The sequence below is a fragment of the Mobula birostris genome, chromosome 3 (assembly GCF_030028105.1).
Source record: "Mobula birostris isolate sMobBir1 chromosome 3, sMobBir1.hap1, whole genome shotgun sequence".
NCBI classification, from domain to species: Eukaryota; Metazoa; Chordata; class Chondrichthyes; order Myliobatiformes; family Myliobatidae; genus Mobula; species Mobula birostris.
This window is the reverse complement of record NC_092372.1, coordinates 62,170,917-62,196,259: the sequence shown is the minus strand read 5'-3', so window position 1 is coordinate 62,196,259 and position 25,343 is coordinate 62,170,917. Positions and strand designations below refer to the sequence as shown.

At 38.7% G+C, this 25,343-nt stretch overlaps 1 protein-coding gene across 18 annotated transcripts in view; it reads right to left on the bottom strand.

Moving 5' to 3' along the window:
- Positions 1 to 25,343, bottom strand: part of fryl (furry homolog, like) — a 372,606-nt gene that overhangs the window by 166,321 nt on the left and 180,942 nt on the right. For 13 of the 18 annotated variants that reach the window (XR_011885352.1, XR_011885353.1, XM_072252739.1 and 10 more), the window contains 9 exons: positions 25,134 to 25,213; positions 19,498 to 19,578; positions 17,324 to 17,492; positions 9,384 to 9,476; positions 8,816 to 8,914; positions 4,491 to 4,592; positions 3,465 to 3,509; positions 1,787 to 1,890; positions 242 to 350 (listed from right to left, as the gene is read on the bottom strand). Coding sequence is in view for 16 of the 18 variants with exons in the window: in XM_072252739.1 (XP_072108840.1) it covers positions 242 to 350; positions 1,787 to 1,890; positions 3,465 to 3,509; positions 4,491 to 4,592; positions 8,816 to 8,914; positions 9,384 to 9,476; positions 17,324 to 17,492; positions 19,498 to 19,578; positions 25,134 to 25,213 (882 nt within the window). In the remaining 2 variants the exon portion in view is untranslated. The remainder of the gene's footprint in view (positions 1 to 241; positions 351 to 1,786; positions 1,891 to 3,464; positions 3,510 to 4,490; positions 4,593 to 8,815; positions 8,915 to 9,383; positions 9,477 to 17,323; positions 17,493 to 19,497; positions 19,579 to 25,133; positions 25,214 to 25,343) is intronic. The other 5 variants (XM_072252734.1, XM_072252736.1, XM_072252737.1 and 2 more) reach the window with 1 other exon arrangement.

Genomic DNA, 25,343 nt, shown 5'->3' with positions numbered 1-25,343 from the left:
AAGAAACAGCAGACTTCAAAAACATGCAACTGGCAATATCAGAGCAAATGAAAATCAACGACTTTACTTATTGCATTGAAAATTAAGTACTTTACATGGGACAGAGTTGTAGACAGTTGCACAACATTTAACAATTCCATTCTGTTACTTCAGTTTAAATGACTGAGAGATGAAAGGTAGAAAGCTTTTAATGTTATGACTAATAAAGAATCACGCCATGACTATTAATGGAAAAACATACCTGAGCAATAAACTGGATGATCTTTACAAATATGTTCAGAGGTGTATCACGCGGGACCACACTGCGGGAGCCTTTGGGGAAAAGTGCTGATACGATACTTAAAAGGCGACTGTTTACAAAGTAAGAAAGTGGAAAAATATAGATTTAAAACATAATTACCACTAGTATGGATACAATTTACAAAACTGTAGTTTACTAATAAAGAAACAAAACCCGTAAGACAAGTTCTAAGTTAAAAGTAATTTATAAGCAGCATTTAATGTAACATACCTAAGAAATTCTACTGTCTAATAATAATGGAGGTATCACAAGTAAAACAATTTCAGTAATCAGTTCAAAATTAATCTACAAGAAATGCTCTCTTTTAACCTAGCGGAAACACATGAAAGAAACAGCCTCCGGTAAGCACTGCACAGCAACAAGTTCATCCCTAAATTAATAGCACTGGTTTCCAATGAAGGGGGAACAAGCCCACCCACATGCATTTGGAAAGTAAACCAACAGCCAGCTAATCCAAGTCATCAAAGCTGTCAAAACTGACGATGTTTCCTAAGTCATGGGGAAACACATGCAAGTATGCACATTGAGGCCTCAATACATAGTCAGGAAAACCCAAAACAGCTAACCGCAGCTTTGGGACTTGGGGTGTGCACAGAAATCACAATGTCTCTCATTTACATGGGGATATGTCAGCAGTTATGTGGTAAACTACCTTACTTCCAAATCAGAAAATTACGAATAATTAATCTATTATAACAATATAGGATTGTTTTCCACGTACAACATACAAGATCTTCATGGTCTTAACAGGGTGCATGTGGTTTGCTTGCTCCTTCTTGTGGAGAGATCTTTCACTGGTAGTCACCATTTTAAAAATTAAGTGTTCACCCATTTAACAGACATAAAGCAAATATATTTTTCAGGAGATATGAACCTTTGGAATTCTGCTTTCACCATCATTCTAGAAAGAAAGTCTTTGAATATTTTAAATATAAATTAAGCAGGTATTAATATGTAAGGAGATAAAGTTATGGGGAATAGGAAAGAATGTAGAGTTGAGGTCAGAACCAAACATAGCCTTATGAGAGGAGCAAGCTTAAGAGGCTGAGTGGCCTCACCATGTTTTTCCTCAAAGCTAGCAGAACAACAAAAGATTTATAAGACAAATAAATTTATAAGCTGTTCTTCAAGTCAATAGACGGCAAGATGACCAAAATAACAATGGTGATTTTTTTCTAACACTGGAATATTCTAAGCTATTCACTTGTGAAGTGTGAAGCCGTAAAATAACTTGAGATTTAATTTATTGTATGTTTTAATTCTCATAATATTCCAACTTTCAGGACAACTCTTATAAAACTACTCAAAGAAACTATGTTTTGTTCCTAATGTCCTTAATTTCAGTACACATTCAATGTTCTGTTCCTAAGAGAACTATTTTTCCATATGCCAAATTTCTGACACTGCTCAATGTGTTTCAGGAATCATAGCACTTAAGAACAATTCATTGATATTTCTAACATAAAATTGCATGCCTTTACTTACCTTTGTGTTACAGTGTTGCTTTCACATTTAATTCTGATTACATAAACCCATAACAATCTATACAATGATTCCAGTGCAACCCGAGACATTTTGGGATCTTTGTTCTAGAAAAAAGCAAAAAGTTGTAACGGTCAGAAATCAAATACTGATACCATGAATATGCATATCACACAACAGATGTAGAGATTATCCATAAACATATGAAGTAAAACAAATACAAACAACTTTATAATTGACAAGTCCTCATTTACATTGATTTGTTTGGCCTTATTTTCACCATTAAATTTCTAGTTTAAATTGCACATGGTTGAATGTACACTTAAAAAAAAATCTTTTAAGTGTATTTAACCAATAATTTTTAAAGATCTCTGCAAACATAAAAAACTCAACAAATTATCTGATACAGAAAAACATCCTTCCTTATTGGAGCTCTTACAACATCTTCATTATGTGCATATATTGTATTCATTATATTATACAGCCCAAAAGTATTTGAGATCACTGAAGGGTTTCCAATTCATCCTCGATTAGATTGCAGATCACACATTCTTAATAAATCATTGGCAATTTGGCTAAAATAGAAACACATCAAATCTAACCAAAAGGATCCTATTGCAATTATCTTAGTATGACATATTACAAAATATCTACAAATATTGGATAAAAATTCAAAATAAGCCACACCACTTAAGAAGAAAATTTGATGAGTCAGCACTCATCAGCACTTTTGCCACCAACTGATCCAGCACAACATTTTGGGAGATGAGAAACAGAAAGGATGGGACATCGGTTTAAAAAAAACACAACTGACAGTTGATAACAGGAATGAGGTTGCAAGGAAGACTGATTCTCAATGAATGCTTTAAATATTTATAAAGTTTTAGCTTTACATTGATTGTTTGGATGAGTATAAACTTAATTGGATCAGAGCCCCTGGTCCATGCCACACAATCGTTATTGCCCTGCACCATCCCTGCAGCTCCACAAATCTTTTATGACCGGCAGGTCAAATCAATTTACTACAAAAACTAAACCTCAGATGGTAGATTGTGGGGACTTAAAAGCCAGATATTTCCATACAAGGGTAAGAGAATCCAATGAGCCTGAAGCAAAACCATTAGGATTTCCAGTGGATTATTAAAGTTTTACTATAATCTTAAAAAGCAAATGATGTAACAAGTTAAACAATAACCTCTCTGCACCTGTAACTGCTATAGATGAATAATGTATTAATTTTCAGAAAAGAGGATAACTTCAGCTTAAAAGATAACTGTATTCATTAGGAATTATGTGGGTCTAATACTTCCATTCCACCTTATGTTGGTGGAAAGCATTCAGGAAAACAAACATAATCCACTGTGATTTTTTCATACTTCCTTTGAGGCCAGTTGTGTTAATCATACTCTTTATTGTTTCTTGCAAATTTAGCTTTGAGACCAGAAATCTCACATTTTCTTTTTTAAACCAGTAATTAACTCAATATTGAAGCCCTTCGTCACATAACACCAAGCAATTTAAATTTTGTCAAGGGTTAACAAGTGAAATATAACACTTCACCTATGTGATAGCCTGTAGCTGACTTCCAAAAATAATACAAGTACACTGATTAATTTTAGGTCTATTCTTATAATCAATTGTCTGAACTATATGCTTGAAAACTTAGTCCATGCATACTCACCTGTAATGTTTCTATTTGCTTTCTGATAGTGTTGTTAGATGGCATCTGAATAAAGCAATACAAGACAGCAAAACATAAACAAGCATGAGAATGGGATGTCCATGCATGTTAGATGGGGAACAAAGCACGAACATAAATCCTTATTAGATTTTGATGAACAAAGTTAGACACAACATACAGCAAAGTAAACAGCTAAAATGAACACAACAAAAGCATTGCAATGCGCTTCCACAGGTAAAATAATTATTTCAGAAAATATGAAAACTAATGAAATATGCTGCAAATATTTTAAGCATCTTGCCCCTCACATTAAGGGGTTTCTTGACACCAAAGCAGCACAATTAATTATACGGTGAGTTAGTTGTGAGTTCAACATGACAAAATGTACATATACAGCCATGAGTTGGATAAGTATTAAGCATGCAGAATGAATATAGACATTCTCTTGGAAAAATGATGGCTGGAATTTACAGCAAAAAGTCGTGTCTCATGTCATACTATCAGAAAATTCAAAGTTTGATTCCAATCCAAGTAATTTGCCACATCAAAAACAACCATGTGATTGGAGCACAAAAATCAAAAAGTAAAAATATCCACAGATAAAGACATAGACCTAACAGTAAACAGAATCTAGACATTGATAAACAGTTCTACTTGTTGCTCGTCCAGCTGTATTGCTTTATTTTGTCAGAAGTTTAAACCAGGAGTAGGTAAATAGAAGAATACCTAGGGATAGTACTCTCCATAATTTTATTTTCCTCTAAAAAAGAAAAACACCAGTGTCCAAAATTTATCAGAATCAAAACAATTCAAAAGGCAAGGTAATAATTATTTTAAAGATGTACATTAAGATCACAATATTCAAGAGGGTGAGTTGTATACCTAGATCAGATTTCTACATTTCATTCAGACAGATTGTTTTCGCCCATCTGTTATGGATTAATTTCATTTCATGATTTCTTTTGAAAGGATTCTTAAATGTATATCTGTTGATCAAAGTGATTTTGTTCACTGCCCTTTCCCTACCTTTAAATGAGAAAGACAATTCTGAAGGAATATGTGCCAGTTGTTGAGAAAGAACTGCTTTTGACTGACACACAGGAGACAGGTAACCAATGGGTATAGGGCCTGGAAAGAAACAAATATCAAAAACTTGTATCACTGAGCAGGAACAGGTATCACAAAGTGATGCTATGAAGTAACTGGCAGAAATTACAAGGATATAAAGTCAACATTTTGCTATACAATATGGAAATGTATTTGCATAAAATTCTATGGATAAGTAATTGTTACTAATTCAAAATTCTAATTACTACTAACTCAGAATTCAAAAAAATTATTTCATTCAAAATATGTCCATTTGTAACAAAGCACCTTTTAATTCAAGATTACTTAATTTAACAAATTATTCCAAAATATTTAGCTAAAGCAATTATATGTTTACTTCTCCTGCTGTTGAGCAAAGATCCTGCAATAGCAAAAGCAGGATCTAACTTCAATATCACACATTTAGATTTCGAGCTACTTTCAAACAAAACCAGACATCTGTAACAACTGTCATATACCCTGGAAAAGCAGTGTTCCTAGAAAATGGCCCGTTTAACAATTTTCTCTAGTGCATGCCTTTACTTTCCATTAATCCCTTGTTATAGGTGGAGATGTGTTCGTACAGAAAGTTGTTCACTCAATGGTAGTGCCACCATGTTTGTAGGGCTGATAGCAAAGGAATTCTGATTGCATTGAACACAGAAGAAAACAGGTAGTTGTTTTAGTTACCTAGAAATGGATGTGACATGGTTCGACAGAGTATCATAGAAGAGATTGCTTTGTCAGTTTCCAAAGCAAATCGTATGTGGCCTCCCATTGTTAACAAGCAGAGTATGATCATTGCCTTTAAAAAACTAGCTCAGTTCTTCAGATATTTTTTTCTATTCTTTTACCACACTAATTCTGTAACAGCAACTTTTATTTTGTATTCAAAATATTTGACAGTGCTTTGCGAATTCCTTAAGGGCAAATTTCCATTCCTCCAAGAGGATCACAACCTTGTTGTGGTTTGGAGGTTGGCTTGCTTCAATGATCCAGAAAGCTATGTTCGCTGGAATCGGGGTTTCATGCTTTGGCTCTGGGTGGAGTCACCCATGCCAAACAAGTCAAAGGGTAGAGGCCAAACTAAGAGTAGCCCACTGGCCCACCAGGTTCAGAGGTTCAGAGCTAAAAACCCTGACTGGTAAAACAAAACTTACAGAAACAGCAATGAAGAATCCTTCTACATCTCAGTACGATGGTATTCCTGAGTCTCCATCCAGAACTTGCATGGCAGATAGTAGTGAAAGCTGAGAGGAAGCTACTGGCACAATGAAGGAAGCCCTGAACACCATCTGTGATGGAGGACTTTCATTGCTGCCCTAAACACCAGCAGCTTAATGGGCAGTACGTGATTAAATTCCCATTACACAAACTGATGTGACACAGATGCACTCTGTAAATGTAAAACACTGGAAAAAAACTTATATTCCAAGACATTTCACAGCCTTCCCAAATGGAAAGCTGGACCAAAAGATTAGAGTACATGACATCTAAGATCTGTGCTGTTAGTGATTTGTATGAAATGTAGGAGATATGATTAGTAAACCTGCAGATGACACAAGAGATGATAATGAGGAAGATTGTCTCAAATTACAGAACAATATTGATAAGATGATAAATTGGACAGAGCAATGACAGATGAATTAAATCATAATAAGTGTTATGCAACACGTCTTGAAAAGTCTAATAAGGACGTACACCATGAATGGTAAGGCCCTGGTGAGGAACCTTAGCGTACAAGCCTATCAATTCCTAAAGTGGTCAACAAAGCAAGATAAAGTGGCATAGAAGCATATGAGGCGCTAGCCTTCATTAAACAGGGAATAGAAATATAAGAGCAGAGAAGTCACTGGACAACTTTATAAAAACTTTGGTTGAAGCTCAGATGGAATATTTACGTGCATTTCTGGTCATCATGTCATAGGAAGGATATGAATGCACTGGACAGGGTGCAGAGGAGATTTGTCAGGATGTTACCTGGGATGGAACATTTCAGTTGGGGAGACTGAATAGGCTGGCTTTATACTCCTTGGAGCAGCTGAGATGTATGAGACATAGGGAGAGGAAATAGAAGAGCATAGACAGCATACATAGTGAAAACATTACCCTATAACAGAGATGTCTAAAACCAGTGGGTATAGTTTTAATATGAGGAGTAAGAGATTTAGAGGGACCTTAGAAAAAAAAATTCACCAAGAAGATGGTTGCAATCTGTAATGCAAGGTCATGGTGGAGCATGTACATTTAAAAAATACCCACACTTGAATCTCCAAGACATAGAAGTCTAATGACTAAGTGCTGCTAAATGGCATGAGCATAGATGGGTACTTGGTACATAAAAGGTGAGCCTAAGGTGCTGTATAACTCGATCATTTTGATTCTAGGATTCCATGAGAAGCTTGATAAGGCAAAGGCAATGCGAATCCAAATTTTAGATGTGGCATTTTCACGCTTGGTCAAGGAGTAGGTTAGAAGATAAAATGGGATAGTTTTGAGGCGAGTGGAAAAGGGATCTGATTTGGACACAATGTCAGACAAATCTGTTCACCCCAAAATTTAGTGATAAGAACTCCGATTAATTATTATTAATATTTTTCTTTAACAAATAATAACATCACAAGGTACTGCCTTTTTGTTGGCTTTGTGGAACAATCCATGTTCCAAGCCTATACTGGTATCTGTCCCCGACTTTCCCTTCGCTACATCGACGACTGCATTGGCGCTGCTTCCTGCACGCATGTTGAGCTCGTTGACTTCATTAACTTTGCCTCCAACTTTCATCCTGCCCTCAAGCTTACCTGGTCCATTTCTGACACCTCCCTCCCCTTTCTTAATCTTTCTGTCTCTATCTCTGGAGACAGTTTATCTACTGATGTCTACTATAAGCCTACGGACTCTCACAGCTACCTGGGCTATTCCTCTTCCCACCCTGTCTCTTGCAAAAAAAAGCCATCCCCTTCTCACAATTCCTCCGTCTCCGCCACATCTGCTCTCAGGATGAGGCTTTTCATTCCAGGACGAAGGAGATGTCCTTTTTTAAAGAAAGGGACTTCCCTTCCTCTACTATCAACTCTGCTCTCAAACTCATCTCTCCCATTTCACGCACATCTGCTCTCACCCCACCCTCCCGCCACCCTACTAGGAACACGGTTCCCCTTGTCCTCACCTACCACAACACTAGCCTCAGGGTCCAACATATAATTCTCCGTAACTTCCACCACCTCCAACGGGAACCCACCACAAAGCACATCTTTTCCTCCCCTCCTACTTTTGCTTTCTGCAGGGATTGCTCCCTACGCAACTCCCTTTTCCATTCATCCCCCCATCCCTCCCCACTGATCTCCCTCCCGGCACTTATCCTTGTAAACGGAACAAGTGTTACACATGCCGTTGCACTTCCTCCATCACCACCATTCAGGGTCCCAGACAGTCCTTCCAGGTGAGGCAACACTTCACCTGTGAGTCGGCTGGGGTGATATACTGCATCCGGTGCTCCCGATGCGGCCTTCTATATATTGGCAAGACCCGATGCAGGCTGGGACACTGTTTCGCTGAACACATACGCTCTGTCCGCCAGAGAAAGCAGGATCTCCCAGTGGTCACACATTTTAATTCCACGTCCCATTCTCATTCTGATATGTCTATCCACGGCCTCCTCTACTGTCAAGATGAAGCCACACTCAGGTTGGAGGAACAACACCTTATATTCTGTCTGGGTAGCCTCCAACCTGATGGCATGAACATTGACTTCTCTAACTTCCATTAATGCCCCCCCCCCCCGTACCCAATCCCCTATTTATTTATTTATTTATTTATTTATTTATTTTCTCTCTTTTTTTTCTCCCTCTGTCCCTGTCACTATACTCCTTGCCCATCCTCTGGGCTCCCCTCCCGCTTTCTTTCTCCCTCGGCCTCCTGTCCCATGATCCTCTCCCTTCTCCAGCCTCGTATCCCTTTTGCCAATCAACTTTCCAGCTCTTAGCTCCATCCCTCCCCCTCTTGTCTTCTCCTATCATTTCAGCTCTCCCTCTCCCCGTCCCACTTTCAAATCTCTTTCTAGCTCTTCTTTCAGTTAGTCCTGACGAAAGGTCTCTGCCCAAAACTTCCTATAGATGCTGCCTGGCCTGCTGCATTCACCAGTATTTTTTATGTGTCTTGCTTGAATTTCCAGCATCTGCGGATTTCCTCGTGTTGACAAGGTACTGTATCTATGTTTGTCCTGGCAAATAACTTCACACATTTGGCATTTTCAAAAAACTTACCAATGAATGTTTCTTTCTTGATGAGAGTTCAAATGTGGTCTGATACAGCATCTCTACAAAATTCTTGAGGCATGGCACATTCACTTCATTTTTAACAGCCTAAACAAACAATATTAGTGAGATCAGTATTATCTGCAAAAATAAGTCTCACAAAATTCAAAACATATCAACTTTGGAACATAACATTGAAGTTAATGCTATTGGCATTTTGCAGAATTTGACATCCCCACTCATTTTTCCCCCTTTGTTTTGTTATACCAAAGAATATTGGCACCCTATGTAACTGATAAACAGTGGTTTAAACTGGCATTTTATCATTATCTTTTTTGTTTTCTTTGCCACTAATAGATTTGCCTAAATTTAAATGGCAGCTTTGCGAAAACAGTATATTTTATTTAAACATCACTATTTTAATAATTAATTTTCACAACACAAATGGCACGGGGAAATTCTTATGTATAATCAATCCCCAGTTTTCTTTAGCTCTGAAAGGTAGAAGAACATTTTTAAGTTGGATTCCCAATCACGCTTCTTTACAAAATGTCAGAATAAGAAATATTAAACTTACAGCAGCCACAGGTATCAGAATTTCCACGAAGAGGCCAGCTAGTGCATGTTTTATGTCTTTATCTTTCACTTCATGGAAATACTGAGCACATTCCTGTTTGAAAATATAAGATCAGAAATCTCCATGACCAAAAAATAATTAATAACAGAAAACAAAGGAGCTAGTGTACAAAAAGCATCAATGTTCAAAGAGAGTTAACAGTTACAGTTCAAGTTCATAACATTTGGTTAGACACTGTATTGGAAGTTCAATTGGAAGAAATACGAACAGGAAGACAAAATAAAAAGGGTGAAAAGGAAGAATCTAGGAGAAAGTGAATGATACAAATGACAAATCGTGGTTATTAAATGACAAATAAAATCTGAAAATCCAGGAGAGAGGGTGGATGGGATGGAGGATGAATGCTCAAAGTATGAGATAAGGACATCTGAAATAACTGAATTCAATATGGACCTTGAGGACTGTATTGTGCCAAGTTAGAAGTTAGTTGTATATTATTTGACTCCCATTTTGAGTAACTCATCATCTGTTAACTTAGCAACAACCTTTACATTACTTAGATAAACTACTCCCTAACACATGACCTCTACTAATAACTAGAAGTGCTTCAAGCACATGGCAATGCAACTACTGATTTTTTCCCCAAAGCTCTCGCCAACCCAACACACAAGTAGATTACTAGTTTTTCATTGTCCGAAACGTCTAAATTTTGAAACTCTCAAAACCAGCAGCAGCTCATAGTCACCTTTTAAAGGACAATTGGGAAGTGGGCAATTAATATTGGCATTGCCCACTTCCTGAAGAACACATAAATTTAAAAAGCACTTTCTGTGAAAGGACAGCATATTGTATCTAATGGATCACACAAGTCAACTGTCATAACCATATAACAATTACAGCACAGAAACAGGCCACCTCGGCCCTTCTAGTCCGTGCTGAACTCTTACTCTCATCTCGTCCCACCAACCTGCACTCAGCCCATAACCCTCCATTCCTTTCCTATCCATATATCTATCCAATTTAACTTTAAACAGCATCAAACCTGCCTCAACCACTTCTGCTGGAAGCTCGTTCCACACAGCTACCACTCTCTGAATAAAGAAGATCCCCCCCATGTTACCCCTAAGCTTTTGTCCTTTAACTCTCAACTCGTGTCCTCTTGTTTGAATCTCCCCCACTCTCAATGGAAAAAGCCTATCCACGTCAACTCTATCAATCGCCCTCATAATTTTAAACACCTCTATCAAGTCCCCCCTCAACCTTCTACGCTCTAAAGAATAAAGAGCTAACTTGTTCAACCTTTCTCAGTAACTTAGGAGATGAAACCCAGGCAACATTTTAGTAAACCTCCTCTGTACACTCTCAATTTTATTGACATCTTTCTTATAATTCAGTGACTAGAACTGTACACAATACTCCAAATTTGGCCTCACCAAAGCTGTATACAATTTCAACATTACATCCCAACTCCTATACTCAATGCTCTGATTAATAAAGGCCAGCATACCAAAAGCATTCTTCACCACCCTATCCACATGAGATTCCATCTTCAGGGAACTATGCACCATTATTCCTAGATTCCTCTGTTCTACAGCATTCTTCAATGCCCTACCATTTACCATGTATGTCCTATTTTGATTAGTCCTACCAAAATGTAGCACCTCACATTTTTCAGTATTAAACTCCATCTGCCATCTTTCAGCCCACTCTTCTAACTGGCCTAAATCTCTCTGCAAGCTTTGAAAACCTACTTCATCATCCACAACGCCACCTATCTCAGTATCATCTGCATACTTACTAATCCAATTTACCACCCCATCATCCAGATCATTAATATATATGACAAACAACACTGGACCCAGTACAGATCCCTGAGGCACACCGCTACACACCGTCCTCTAATCTGACACACAGTTATTCACCACTACTCTCTGGCGTCTCCCATCTAGCCACTGCTGAATCCATTTTACTACTTCGATATTAATGCCTAAAGATTAAACATGAACAAAGATAAACATTGGTGCGTTCAAAAATGACACTGTCATGATTCCAAGAATTACTCTCAGTTTATCAGAAGGGGAAGATGTCCCTCTTCGGTGGAGCCAGTTCCCAATACCGGTATGTCCATGTCATCTTAAAATAAAATCTTTTGACTTCTTACTGTAAAGTGAAATTAAAATGTATATTTGTGCCCCTTATAAGTTTCACTAAGCACTGCTAACTCTAATGGCTTGTGTACTTGCATGTCAAAACCAACCTGCTTCTTAACTAGATTCACAATACATTTCCCATCTCTACTTATTGTAAGAGCACAATACAGCAAATAACAAAAAAATTGGTCTAAAAGTCAAAGTATTATGAAGCAACTTAGTGCAAGATAAGGAGATATGTTTAATAAATTACTAGACAACCGGGTGACCCGTTGGGGGCACCCTTTGAGAGAAAGGTAGTGCCGTCTGATGTGATGTGCTTTGGAAATTAAAGAAGAAAAATTCAGTTTATTAAAGAAGAAAGACGCATAGCAAGACAAATACAGCTCCTTCTTGCTTAACGAAGGACACTTTTGATGACAACATTTCTGGTTGATTTGCCACCCTTCAAGAATACTCTAACGTTTTCATTTCTTTTTCCCCAGATGAAAGCCACATACAGCTGACCATGCTGGAATACTGGTTTCTCCAGATAAATCAACACACTCTCCATGGTTTGGCCTTGCGCCTCATGTCTAGTCATAGCAAAGCATGACTGTATCGGGAACTGGCTCCGCTGAAGAGGGACATCTTCCCCTTCCGATAAACTGAGAGGAATTCTTGGGATCATGACAATCTCATTTTTGAACGCACCACTGTTTATCTTTGCTACGATGAGATTGTCGTGCAGTTCTTCCACCATCATTCACGCTCCATTGCAAAGCTTTGGTGGATCCAAGTTCCTCATTGAAATGATGGGATGTCATGATCTTGCTTCAGGTTCAGTGCTGTTCAGTATAATGACAGCGACTTCGTTGGCAATCTGTGCATTAAATCTTATCTCATGTTCAAATGCCAGTCTCCGGTCATGATCAATGACAATGGACGCCTCTGGCATGCCTCAAGTTTGTTCTTTCGCAAGTCGAAGGGATGCGATATACGGGTTTCATTGTCGTAGTAGGTTTTCCAATAGTTCAACAACCTCACGTTGAATTCAATCATTCTGGAGTATACCCATTCTCAATTCTACGCTGCCTTGAGGATCCATGAAGTAAATTTGAAGGAATCGGGCTTGCTGGTTGGGGTCTGGCATTAAATGTCCGATGTAATGATGGATTTGCCCTTGAATAATCACAGAAGGATTCCATCCATTTCTAGTTGGAATGAGTTCTTTGGCACCAAAGGATGTCATTTGGAAGAGGCAATTGTATTGTCTGATGTTCTTCCTGAACTAGTTTGCAATAGGTTCATCATTGCTGTATAAATTGAGGAGCTCATTAGGTAGAGGCTGCAAATTGCCTATCCTGACTTTTCCCTTCATACAGCAGAAATGTGCGGTTTCTCCAGTGAATAGGAAAGCACCACAGTGAAGGCATACTCGGGTCATCGTACCAACATCAGCAGAAATGCTACGCCGTGCAAGTCGTGCATTCTGCCTTGCTCTTTCTCTGTCAAGGTATTGTCATCGAAAGCGGCCATTATCGTCTTCAGCAACTCTCACAATAATTACTCTTTACCGCATATTCTCGAGTTGATCTTTCATTTTCTCCTCTGTCTCTTCCTCTCTCCTCCTTCTCTGCTTGTTTTTGTCATTCTGGAGACGTGCAGCCCTTTCACCCTTTGTCTCTTCATCTCTTCTACCATTTGTTCTTTCTCTCTGATCTGGAGTCATGCAGCCTTGGCCTGATCCGATTCTTGTTCTCTCCTCCGTCTGTGCCTATTGTTGTCATTTTGGAGACCTGCATACCTGTCCTCCTCTGTCTCCTCTTCTCTCATCTTTATTGTCCCGACTCTCTGATCCTAGAGTCATGTGGCCCTGGCCTCACCCGATTTTTGTTCTCTCCCTCTCCTTGCCGCTTCCTGACAACGTTTGGCGTCATCTCTTGACCATAATGTCCCCCTTCTGTTTCCACGCGGTATAATTAGGCTATACATATTTTTTTTTAAACCCTAATTCTGGATAGAAGATACGAAGCAGTAACACCAAAGCCTCCCAGATGCTGATTTTTCTTGATAATATGGTTGGCGCTCTCCTAAATGGCCGTGATAGCCCTGCCCTTTTGCTGTGGTTGGTGTCAGTGCTATGAGCATTGTGAGGCATTGATGAGGCTGGCCGTGCGCATACATCGTGGTGTCGCGTCGCGGTTTCCATTAAAGCTGGAATTGGCTCAGGTTATGGAAAGCGGGGCTTGCTGATTGACGAGTGGGCAATTTTAAACGAATATATAACCCTGAACTTTGTATGTATTCTGTAAGTTAGCACATTTTAAGTCGATTTAGTCAAAAAAAGTGCCGCTGTAATGCACCATTTGGGCTAATTGGAGGTCACAAACAGAGCATGAGAATTTTAGTAGTATATAGATGGTATTTAAGACACTGGTGCCAATGATTCAGCAATTAAATTAGGGGAACTTCAGGAGATCAGGATTAGAGAAGTGCAGATGTCATGGAAAATGTTAATGCTACAGCTGACTACAGGGATTTTAAAGTCAAGAAAATGTTTGAAAGCAAAGATAAGAATTTAAAATACTGTGTCCTTGGAAACCAACACAGGTGCAAAGCACTTGTTGAGGGTGGCTCCCCTGCAGACTCATTTGGAATTCCATTGATTAATCTTTTACTCCACCCCACTTCATAGTTTCTGCTGTTAATTATGCTTATTCATTAAACGTGATATTAAAGTATCTTGTATGTCACTGCATTTTGCTGAAGTTTGGTGTTAAATATTTTGTGTATCACAATACATGATTTTAAAATAGGCTATGTGTCACTGTTGGATTCTTAAGGATCAAATACTAAGTTCAGAATTTGAAAAACAGACAATCTTTAACAAGCAGGAAAAAATAGGGGAGACACTTGTATCTACAAATACAGCACAGCAGAGAGATGCCTGGCAGAACAAAATGAAAACTACTTTGCCTCTATGTGATCTTAATGAGGAGAGAACACTGATGGTCTCAATTTCAAAAACAAGGCACATAAACGTATCTAAAGCAGTTGATGCTCTTCAATCAGCCAACACAGTAAACTAGTGGAGGATGTAATTCATGCTGAATATGGTTGAGCATCTCCTTCAAGCTGAAGATTATTCTTGCCTTTCACCTGCCTGATTCCTTATTGTACTCTAGCTTGGTTAAGTCTACTAGTTCCTTACCTGAATTTTCAATAAGCCTCTAATTGATTCTCATCCATTGGGTTATACACAAATAACTCACAATTCTTGGCCCACGATGTGGCAAAAACTTACCTCCTACTATCTTGTTTAGACCTTTCTCAGTGACTTCACTTACATTGCATCTCCTCAGCTAGTTTTTGAAAATGCCTGTAACTCACACCTATTGGATTTGTGTTCTGGTGTTAAAACTCCAACTGGAGCTTCATAGAATCCTTTAAAGCTAATAGAAGACAATTTATCACTTAGAAATAAATATTCAATGGCTCTGGTTAGATCTCTTCTCCATGTTTATCTTGGAAGCAAATGTCTGAACATCAGTGAACCCTTGCAAGGCATCAGGGTCCAAATGGTGTAGCTGGCAGGATACTGAAAACCCATGCCAACCAACTGGTTGGAGTGTTTAAGGACATCTTCAACCTCTCAGTGGTGCAGTTAGATATTCCCTCCTGCTTCAAAAGGGCATCAGTCAAACCGGTGAGCAGGGTGAGCTGTCTCAACAACTACTGCCCATAGCACTCTCATCTACTGTGCTCAAGTGCTTTGAAAGGCTGGTAATGACTTGAATTAATTCCAGCCTGAGCAAAAACTCAGACTAAGTGCAATTTGTCTGCCACCATAACAAGTCCACAGCAGAATCGCACTGGCACTCCACTCAGCTTTGCGCCACCTGGATAACAGCAATATCTATGCCAGGCTGTTGTTTATTGATTACAACTCAGCACTCAGGACCAGCATCCTCGCAGTACTAATTAACAATCTGCAACTGGATCCTTTGACTTCCTTGCAGACAATCTCTTCCTCACAAACAATCAACACAGATGCACTTCAAAGTTGTGTGCTTAGCTCACTGCTCTATTCTCTCTACACATGAGTGTGTGGCTAGGCACAGCTCAAATACCATCTATAAATTCACTGATGACACACCATTCTTGGCAAAATCTCAAATAGTGACAAGGTGGTGTACAGGTGTGACACAATGGGCTGGTTGAGTGGTGGCACAACAATAGCCTTGTAAGGTCAAGGAATTGATTGTGGGCTTCAGGGTGAGGAACTTGGGAGAACATATACCAGTCCTGATAAAGAGGTCAGCAGTGGAAAGGATGAGCAGAAGCAATTTCCTGGGTGTCAACATCTCAGAGCATCTATCTGGGGCCAAACAAACAATCACAAGGATGGCATGGCATTAGGAGTCTAAGGAGATTTGGTACGTCACCAATAACAATGTACGCTGGAGAGCATTCTGAGTGGTTGCATTAAGTGGAGGCTCCAATGCACAGGGTTAAAAGAGGCTGCAGAGGGTTGCAGACTCGTGGTACTAGCCTCCCCACCCTTGAGGACATCATCAAAAACGTGGTGTCTCAAGAAGACAGCATCCATCATTAAGAACTTTTACCATCTAGGACATACCCACTTTTCACTAATACCATCAGGGAGGAGGTACAGGAGCCTGAAGAAGCACACTCAACACTTTAGGGATAGCTTCTTCCCTTCTGCATCAAATTTCTGAACAGTCCATGAACCCATGAACACTATTTCACCATATTGCTCTCTCTTTACACTGTTTATTTACTTTAATATTTCCTATTGTAACCAATAGTTACATTTTATGTATTGTGCTGCACTGCTGTCATAAAACAGCTGATTTCACAACATACGTAAGTGATAACACACCTGATTCCGATTCATATTATTGAACTTATTATCTGGTAATAAAGACTGCTTATCAGAAGGAAGCCTAAGGTTTTATGTCTATCTCTCGTACATCAAGTATGCTTTATACCCCTACTGCCTCCCCTAATCCACTTCCTCCAACCATTGCAAATATGTTAATAGAAATCTTGGTTAGCATCCAACATGATTGTTCAATGTTGAACAGGAGTTCAAAACTTTATTGATCTGTTTATATTCACATGGTTCATTCACACTTTAATTTTCCTTTATATTGATCATATACTTTAAATGAGACTGACTCTACAAGAAACAAACTCTGAACTGCACCGTAGGAACAGAAGTACCAGTACTAGAAGAACCCCTCATATATGGTACTGGTACGGAAACCTTACATGTCGAGCTTTTAATGTTAAACACAAGAGATTCTGCAAATGCTGCACATCTTGAGCAACACATAAAGTGCTGGAGAAACTTAGTAAGTCTGTAACGATCCACAGATTTTCCTACAATTTAAAGTCTCTTGCAGAATTAATCTAATGTGAAAGGAAAAGGTCCAGAAAACAGTAATCGAAAAATATAACCATCCCTCACAAAAAATATGGAAAGTGTTCTAAAGCACAGAGTGAAATTTCAATATAATTAAGCAAACAATACAGCAAAAATGCTCCATTAAAAGTCATCCTCTCATCAAGAAATTAAAGATGAGGAAAGCCAAAAATTTGCAGATTCTGTAAATCTTTAACAAATTCAAAAGTACTGGAAACACTCAGCAGGTTAGGCAGCAATTATGAAGAGAGAAGCATAGCATTATGATTCCTCAAACCTCACTGTTAAAATTGAACTAGAGGCTTAAGCATGAGAAAGACTGATTAAAAGGAATAAAAATTTTTAAAAATCCAGCATACCTGCATAAACTGAAAGGAAGCTTCAAAGTCCTCCACTGGATACATTTTGACCCGGAAGAACTTCATTCCCATAATCAGGCTGATGATGCTTTGCACTATATGAGGACTCTGCTCTTTATGACGAAGTTCCTTCAACTCAGTCATAAACTTTTTTCTAACAGCCTGAAATCTAAAATAAATTGAAATCAATTTGAATGCACTTTACAAAATAAATGAACCAATGTGTTAAGCATTCCCAAAATGCTTCAATACACACTATCTGTACATTTACATCAAACACATTGCGATCATCATCCTCACTCCCCTCCTTTTCAGTTTTTCTTATCATTATTCCCAGCTTATCCTCAACTCACTTGGAAGCAACATCATAATCACTAAATAACTGTTAACTTTGTATGTTAAATCACAAGTTATATTACATTTCTTGCTGTATTTATTTATGGCATGAGTAGTAACTACATAGTTTATTACTGCTAGTTTTCTTTTTCACATTATGGGAATACTTATCTTGGTCTAGAAGGCAAATGCTATGCCAAAGACTCCTTCACTAGAATAGATTTTGTCTGCAAAGTGACTGAAAGTCACTTAACTGAAATTAATTTGCCCTGAAACTAATCACATGAAACTATTTAGTAACACAAGTGACTAGAATGCAGTCCATAAATGGACAGCATTCAGTAAACAGCAAATTTCTAGAGATATATGGCAGAGCAGCATTCTGACTGATTGTAACGCTGCCTGGTAAGAAGCCTCCAATGTACAGGATTACAAGAGGCTGCAGAATACTACAGACTCAGCCATTTTCATCATGGGCACAACCACCCCTGCCAACAAGAACTGCTGCATCAAGAAGGCAACATCCATCACCAAAGGCCCTCTCCATTTGGGACATGAACTCTTCAGGTGATTACCATCAGGGAAGCAGCACAGGAGCCTGAACACCCACACTCAATGTGTAAAGAACAACTACACCCCCTCTGCCATCGGATTTCTGAATGGTCAATAAACCCATGAACACTACCTCGTTATCTTGCACTATTTATTTATTTTATAGCTTATTGTAGCTTTACGCTTGTACTTCACTGTTGCCACAAAACAACAAATGTCAGTGATAATAAACCCGATCCTGATTAACAAAATGTCAATTGCGGACACAATTTGCTTATCTTGCATCCTCATTTTCAACTTCAAAAGATGAGAAAGACAGGCTGATTGGGTCAATCTGGATCACTCTACAGCCATATGAAGGCGTTAACAAGAAGTTCTACGGTAAGTTTATTATGAAGAAAGCACAGAAGCACCTCCACTTCCTTAGGAGTTTCAGCATGACATCTAAAATTTTGACAAGCTTCTATATATGTGTAATGGAGTGTATATTAACAACCTGGTGTGGAAACACCAATGCCCTTGAATGGAAAATCCTACAAAAAGTAGTGGACGCAGCCCAGTTCATCACAGGTAAACCCCTCCCAACTACTGAGCACATCCATATGAAACAGTGTCGCAGGAAAGCAGCATTCATCATCAGAGACCCTCACCACCCAGAACATGCTCACTTCTCGCTGCAGCCATCAAGAAGAAGGTGCAAGAGCCTCAGGGCTCACATCACTAGGTTCAAGAACTGTCACTACCCCTCAAACACCAGGCTCTTGAACAAAAGGGGATAACTTCACTCAGTTTCACTTGCCCCATCATTGAAATGTTCCCACAACCAATGGACTCACTTTTAAGGACTCTTCATCTCATGCTCTCGATAATTATTGCTTATTTATTTATTATTATTTCTTCTTTTTGCATTTTCACAGTTTGTTGCCTTCTGCACACTGGTTGAACTTCCTAGCTGGGTGGCCTTTCATTAATTCTGTTATGGTTACTATTCTATAGATTTTTTGAGAAAATAAATCTCAGGATTGTATATGGTGACATATATGTACTTCCATGATACATATACTTTGAACAATCATATTGTCTACATGTAAAAAAATTACCAGATAAGCACTACTCAAGACTGAAATTGGGCAAGTAAAGAGGGAACAAACCCTGCTTTTGCTATTTATAAATACATTTGCTAATTATATGGAGGTCTATTGTTTCCATTTCCCTGAATGGTCTAGGACAGAAATAAAATTAATGTTTGGGTAATGGCTCAAAAAGCAAAAGATGTTGATTCTTACTTTGATTGTGCAAGAACTCCAATCACTTCTGCATACAAATCTGCAATAATATGCATGTTCCCAGTGTTGGGTCCTGAATACCTGTGAAAGAACAGAGATGAAATAAAAATGCATGGTACAGTGAAACCAGAGACTGTAATCAAATGGATCAGTTTTAAGCAATGATAACAATCAATCCTGCTCCAAGCTGTGTAAAATGTGAAGTAAAAATACACCAAAAGTGTTCTTTTGATTATGACAAAGAAATCAAAATCCTTTTGAACATCTACAGGAACATGACATTCAATAACTAAAGGGCTGGGGACAAACACATTTCATTGACCAAAACCCCTTCTTCACCATCAGTACAGCTTCTACATTTCCAGTATCAATATAGTGCCACATTTAATTCTTTGTGAAATGTGGCAAATGCAATGGATAATACATGCAAGCAATCATCCTTGCAATATTACTGACTACACAGGGTGGTGGTGGTAGAGACGATATCTAACATCAATCATCATTAAGGGTGAATTTCTTTATAATTCTTCCCCTTCATGCACTTTAAAATCATACCATTGAAGGAACATTTCCCTTCTAAATCTATCCTAGGGTTGGAGGGCTGCCCATTGTATGTGAGTGAGTGTGAAAACAACTTGTTTTGCTGTTGTTGCCTTGTTTTGTTGTTGCTCCTGCTGCTGCTCGTGTTGTTCTGCTGATCATATGGGCATGCTAATTTGGTGTCAGAACGTGTGAATTTGCGGGCTGCCCCCACATATGCTTGGGTGTGTTGGTTTTTATGTTTTGCGGCATGTGATGCATTTTCCTGTACATTTCGATGTACAGGTGATAATTAAATCCATTATGATTTGGGTAATAACACCCTAGCTCCTTCACCATCGTTTTGGGAGATTTTAACCAGGCCAGTCTGAAAAAAATTCACTAAGCAACTACCACCAACAGATCACTTGCAATACAAAAGGAAACAACACACTGGACCATTGCTACACTACCATCAAGAATGCCTACCATGCTATTCCCCACCCTCACTTCGGGAAGTCTGATCACCTAGCTGTACTCCTACTCTGAGTACCGTGTAGTCACTGAAAACTGCAGCACCAGCAGTGAGGACCAAGAAGGTATGGACTAGGGAAGCACAGGAGCGCCTACAGGACTGCTTTGAATCGGTGGACTGGAATGTATTCAAGGATTCATCTTCGAACCTGCATGAGTATGCTGCAGTTGTTACCGACTTCATTAAAACCTGTGTGGATGAATGTGTGCCTACAAAGACTTACTATACATTCCCAAACCAAAAGCCGTGGATGAACCAGGAGGTACGTCATCTGCTGAAGGCTGGATCTGTGGCATTCAAGTCTGGCAACCCAGGCCTGTACCAGAAAACCAGGTATGATTTGCAGAGGGTTATTTCAAGGGCGAAGAGACAATTTCGAACGAGGGTGGAAGCCACATCAGATGCATGGTAACTCTGGCAGGGTCTGCAAGACATTACTTCCTACAAAGCAAAACCCAATAACATGAATGGCAGCGATGCTTCACTATCAGATGAACTCAATGCCTTCTATGCATGCTTTGAAAAGGAGAATATAACTTCAGCTGTGAAGATCCCAGCAGCACCTGATGACCCTGTGATCTCCATCTCAGAAGCTGCTGCTAGGCTGTCTTTAAAGAGAGTGACCCTTTGCAAGGCGGAAGGTCCTGATGGAATAACTAGTAAGGCTCTGAAAACCTGTGCCAACCAACCAGCGGGAGTATTCAAGGATATTTTTAATCTCTCACTGCTACAGGCAGAAGTTCCCACTTGCTTCAAAAAGGAAACAATTATACCAGTGCCCAAGAAGAATAATGTGAGCTGCTTTAATAACTATTGCCCAGTAGCACTCACATCAACAGTGATGAAATGCTTTGAGAGGTTGGTAAAGACTAGACTGAACTCCTGCCTCAGCAAGGACCTGGACCCATTGCAATTTGCCTATTGCCACAATAAGTCAACGGCAGACGCAATCTCAATGGCTCTCCACAAGGCTTTAGACCACCCTGGACAACACAAACATTTATGTCAGGATGCTGTTCATTGACTATAGCTCACCATCCTGATTGAGGAGTTGCAGAAACTGGGCCTCTGTACCTCCCTCTGCAATTGGATCCTCGACTTCCTAACCAGAAGACCACAATCTGTGTGGATTGGTGACAACATATCCTACTCACTGACGATCAACACTGGTGCACTTCAGGGGTGTGTGCTTAGCCCGCTGCTCTACTCTCTATATACACATGACTGTGTGGCTCGGCATAGCTCAAATACCATCTATAAATTTGCTGAAGATACAACCATTGTTGGTAGAATCTCAGGTGGTGACGAGAGAGCATACAGGAGTGAGATATGCCAACTCATGGAGTGGTGCCGCAGCAACAACTTGGCACTCAACGTCAGTAAGACGAAAGAACTGATAGGGGGTTTCAGGAAGCGTAAGACAAAGGAACACATACCAATCCTCAAAGAGGGATTAGAAGCGGAGAGAGTGAGCAGTTTCAAGTTCTGGGTGTCAAGATTTCTGAGGATCTAACCTGGTCCCAACATTTCCAAGTAGTTATAAAGAAGGCAAGACAGCAACTATACTTCATTAAGAGTTTGAAGAGATTTAGCATTTCAACAAATACACTCAAAAACTTCTACAGTTGTACTGTGGAGAGCATTCCGACAGGTTGCATCACTGTCTGGTATGGGGGGCTACTGCACAAGACCGAAAGAAGCTGCAGAAGGGTGTAAATCTAGTCAGCTCCATCTTGGGTACTAGCCTACCAAGTACCCAGGACATCTTCAGGGAGTGGTGTCTCAGAAAGGCAGCTTCCATTATTAAGGACCTCCAGCACCCAGGGCATGCCCTTTTCTCACTGTTACCATCAGGTAGGAGGTACAGAAGCCTGAAGACACATACTCAGTGATTCAAGAACAGCTTCTTCCCCTCTGCCATCTGATTCCTAATGGACATTGAATCTTTGGATACTACGTCGCTTTTTTAAAAACTATACAGTATTTCTGATTTTGCACACTTTTAAAATCTATTCAATATATGTAATTGATTTACTTGCTTACTTATTATTATTTTATTTATTATTTTTTTCTCTGCTAGATTATGTATTGCATTGAACTGTGCTGCTAAGTTAACAAATTTCACGTCACATGCCGGTGATAATAAACCTGATTCTGATTCTCAATATCAATCTCTACACATAGTTCTACATTCAACTGCATCAGCCATTTGCTCATCTTGATTTCCCAATCATTTCTTTGGTCTGTCAAAACCTTAAATAAGGATTTGCCTATTAAAACAGTATCAATTAATTTTCATATTGTTTCCTTAATTTAGAGGGAATTATTATTTACATATATCAATTGCCAAGTTCAATGAGTGTACCAAAGGGAAAACTGAAACGTGTGTAACTTTCTTCGACCTAAACTAATGAATACTACTCTCCTCGTGAGGTCTCCACTATAACAGAGGCCATTTCAGTTCACTCCAAGTCATATTAAGAAACAGTTAAAAATACTAAATGAAGTTAAGAGTAGCCAAACTCCCAGAGGTAACATTGAAAACATGGACCAGAACCGTGCTGTGCATTCAGCCAAAGCAGTTTCATGCAGTTATTATACTGGCAACCATCCAACAACCTGAAACATTGCTGAAGAATGTCCTATATACAAAAAGTTGAACAAATCCATTCAGCAAATGACTGCCCCTATTGACTGTTCTTATTCATCAACAAATTGCTGGAGTGTTCAAAGTGCCATCAAGTAGCTCATTATTATTCTGCTCACTGATGCTTAATTTCTATTTCACCAATATCAATGGACAGCAGATCTCACTATATCCCTGGTACAAACAGAAAAGAGCTAAATTTTAATGGAAAGGTGAAGTGAATACTCTCAATAGAGAAACAGAATTTGACCAGCTGCAGCATCAAAGACCTTTAGTAAAAGTGACGTCAATGGAAATCAAGAACTTGTCTTAGGCAGTGCTGTAGACTGCAATGACTGCAGTAGCTGCTTAACATCACTTTCTCAAGTGAAGTTAGTATTAAATATTAAATGTTGACTTCCCATGAAGGAAAAAACACATTAAAGAACTATATCAAAAGAGAGAAAATACCAACAATAAAGATTTGCATAGAATTTCAAACATTGCGGATACCAGTTAATTGCACCCGGTCTAGTTGTACGGGCATCAAAACTCCTTTCCCCCCACCGACTTCTCCTCCCCAAATGGCTCAGTCGATCTGCATTGATTCTGCAACATAGCAGCATGAACTCGCTTCACCTTCATTGTTTGCAGTGACAGTTTAACACAATTTATTTCAGAAAAGGTGTTATTAGTAATTTTTTTTAGTTGAATTTCTTGCCTTTTGAACTACCAATGAGCTGTCGCACACATCCAGCAGTGCTACTTTAACTGGAATGCCTTTAAGTATCTTTGAAAATAAAGCAATAATAATCTGGAGACACTCAGCAGGTTAGGAATAATGCCTGAAGGGACAAACAACTAGACTGTATTCTTGTTTTCACTCAGTATAGCAATGTACATTCACTGTTTTCTACCCCCATTTGTTTCCTTACTTCTCCTGTAATGATATCAATTACTACAACTTTTGCACTCTTATTTATCCTTGGTTCCATGCTGTATTAATGCTGTTGCTTGCTTCTATTGTTTGTATGATTTTGTGTTTTAACCTCCCTTTCTCTGCACAGTGGGTGTTGGCCTTTTTTGAAAAATTGGGTTCTTTCAGTTTCTTGCTTTGTGGCTCCCTGTAAGCATACAAATGTCAAGGTTGTATAATTTATGTATTCTTTGATAATAAATGTACTTTGAATCCTTTGAATATTTGTAATGCTCTTTTGCATTATCTACAATTTTATCCTGCAATACAATTTCAACTCTGTCAAATTCTAAGGAACCCATATTTACCTTATAGAATCTCAATAACTTGGTATACTTGCTACTTTATTGTTGCATTTCATTTTCACTTTCATGCCATCTTTTAGTCATCCTTTGTTAACTTCTAAAAATTCTCATTTACCACTCTGCAACATTACAAGTCTCTCTTTTTTTAATCTAAAGCTAGCCTCAATTTTTGCATCACAATGGAATGCAGCTTTACAGCAATGCTTAAAACATCTTGTTTAAATATGTACTCTCTTTCGTCTACGGTAATAAAATTTAATATTTTTTTACATAACCTTAGCTTTTACCACTCTTCTATAGAAGATCCTTTACTACTAAATTACTAATCAATCCAATCTCATTACATAAGACCAAAAGTAGTTAATACCATTATTTGTTACACCATTTATTGTTCTGGGAAACTATCTCAGAAATATGAACTGAAGTAACTTTACCGACTCGATTTGTCCTACATGAAAATTTGAAGTCTCTCATGATTTCTGTTTCAAGGAAATATGTTGCAGCTTAACTTTAAAAAATGAATAGTGGCCTTAGATAAAAGTTGTTTAGGTAACAGTTGATTAGCATATTTTTACCTAATTTTCATGAACATTGGAAAAACATTGCATCACAGCAAACAACCACAGATATCTTTGTTTTCAAGGCGTAAATGAAGTAGACCAAGGCACAGCTTACCCTTCTCTGTGTTTAAAGTGCTTAAAAGCCAAGTTCAGAACTTCGTGTACTAAAGCATCTGGCACTGGATGTAGAGGAATCTATTAAATAATTCACAGATCAGAATATTATGGAATGTATCTTTTACACTGTAATAAAGGCAATATTTTATCTGATACATTAAATGGTTGAAAAGCTTCTCCAATCCTTTACCAATCTTTACTTGTAGAC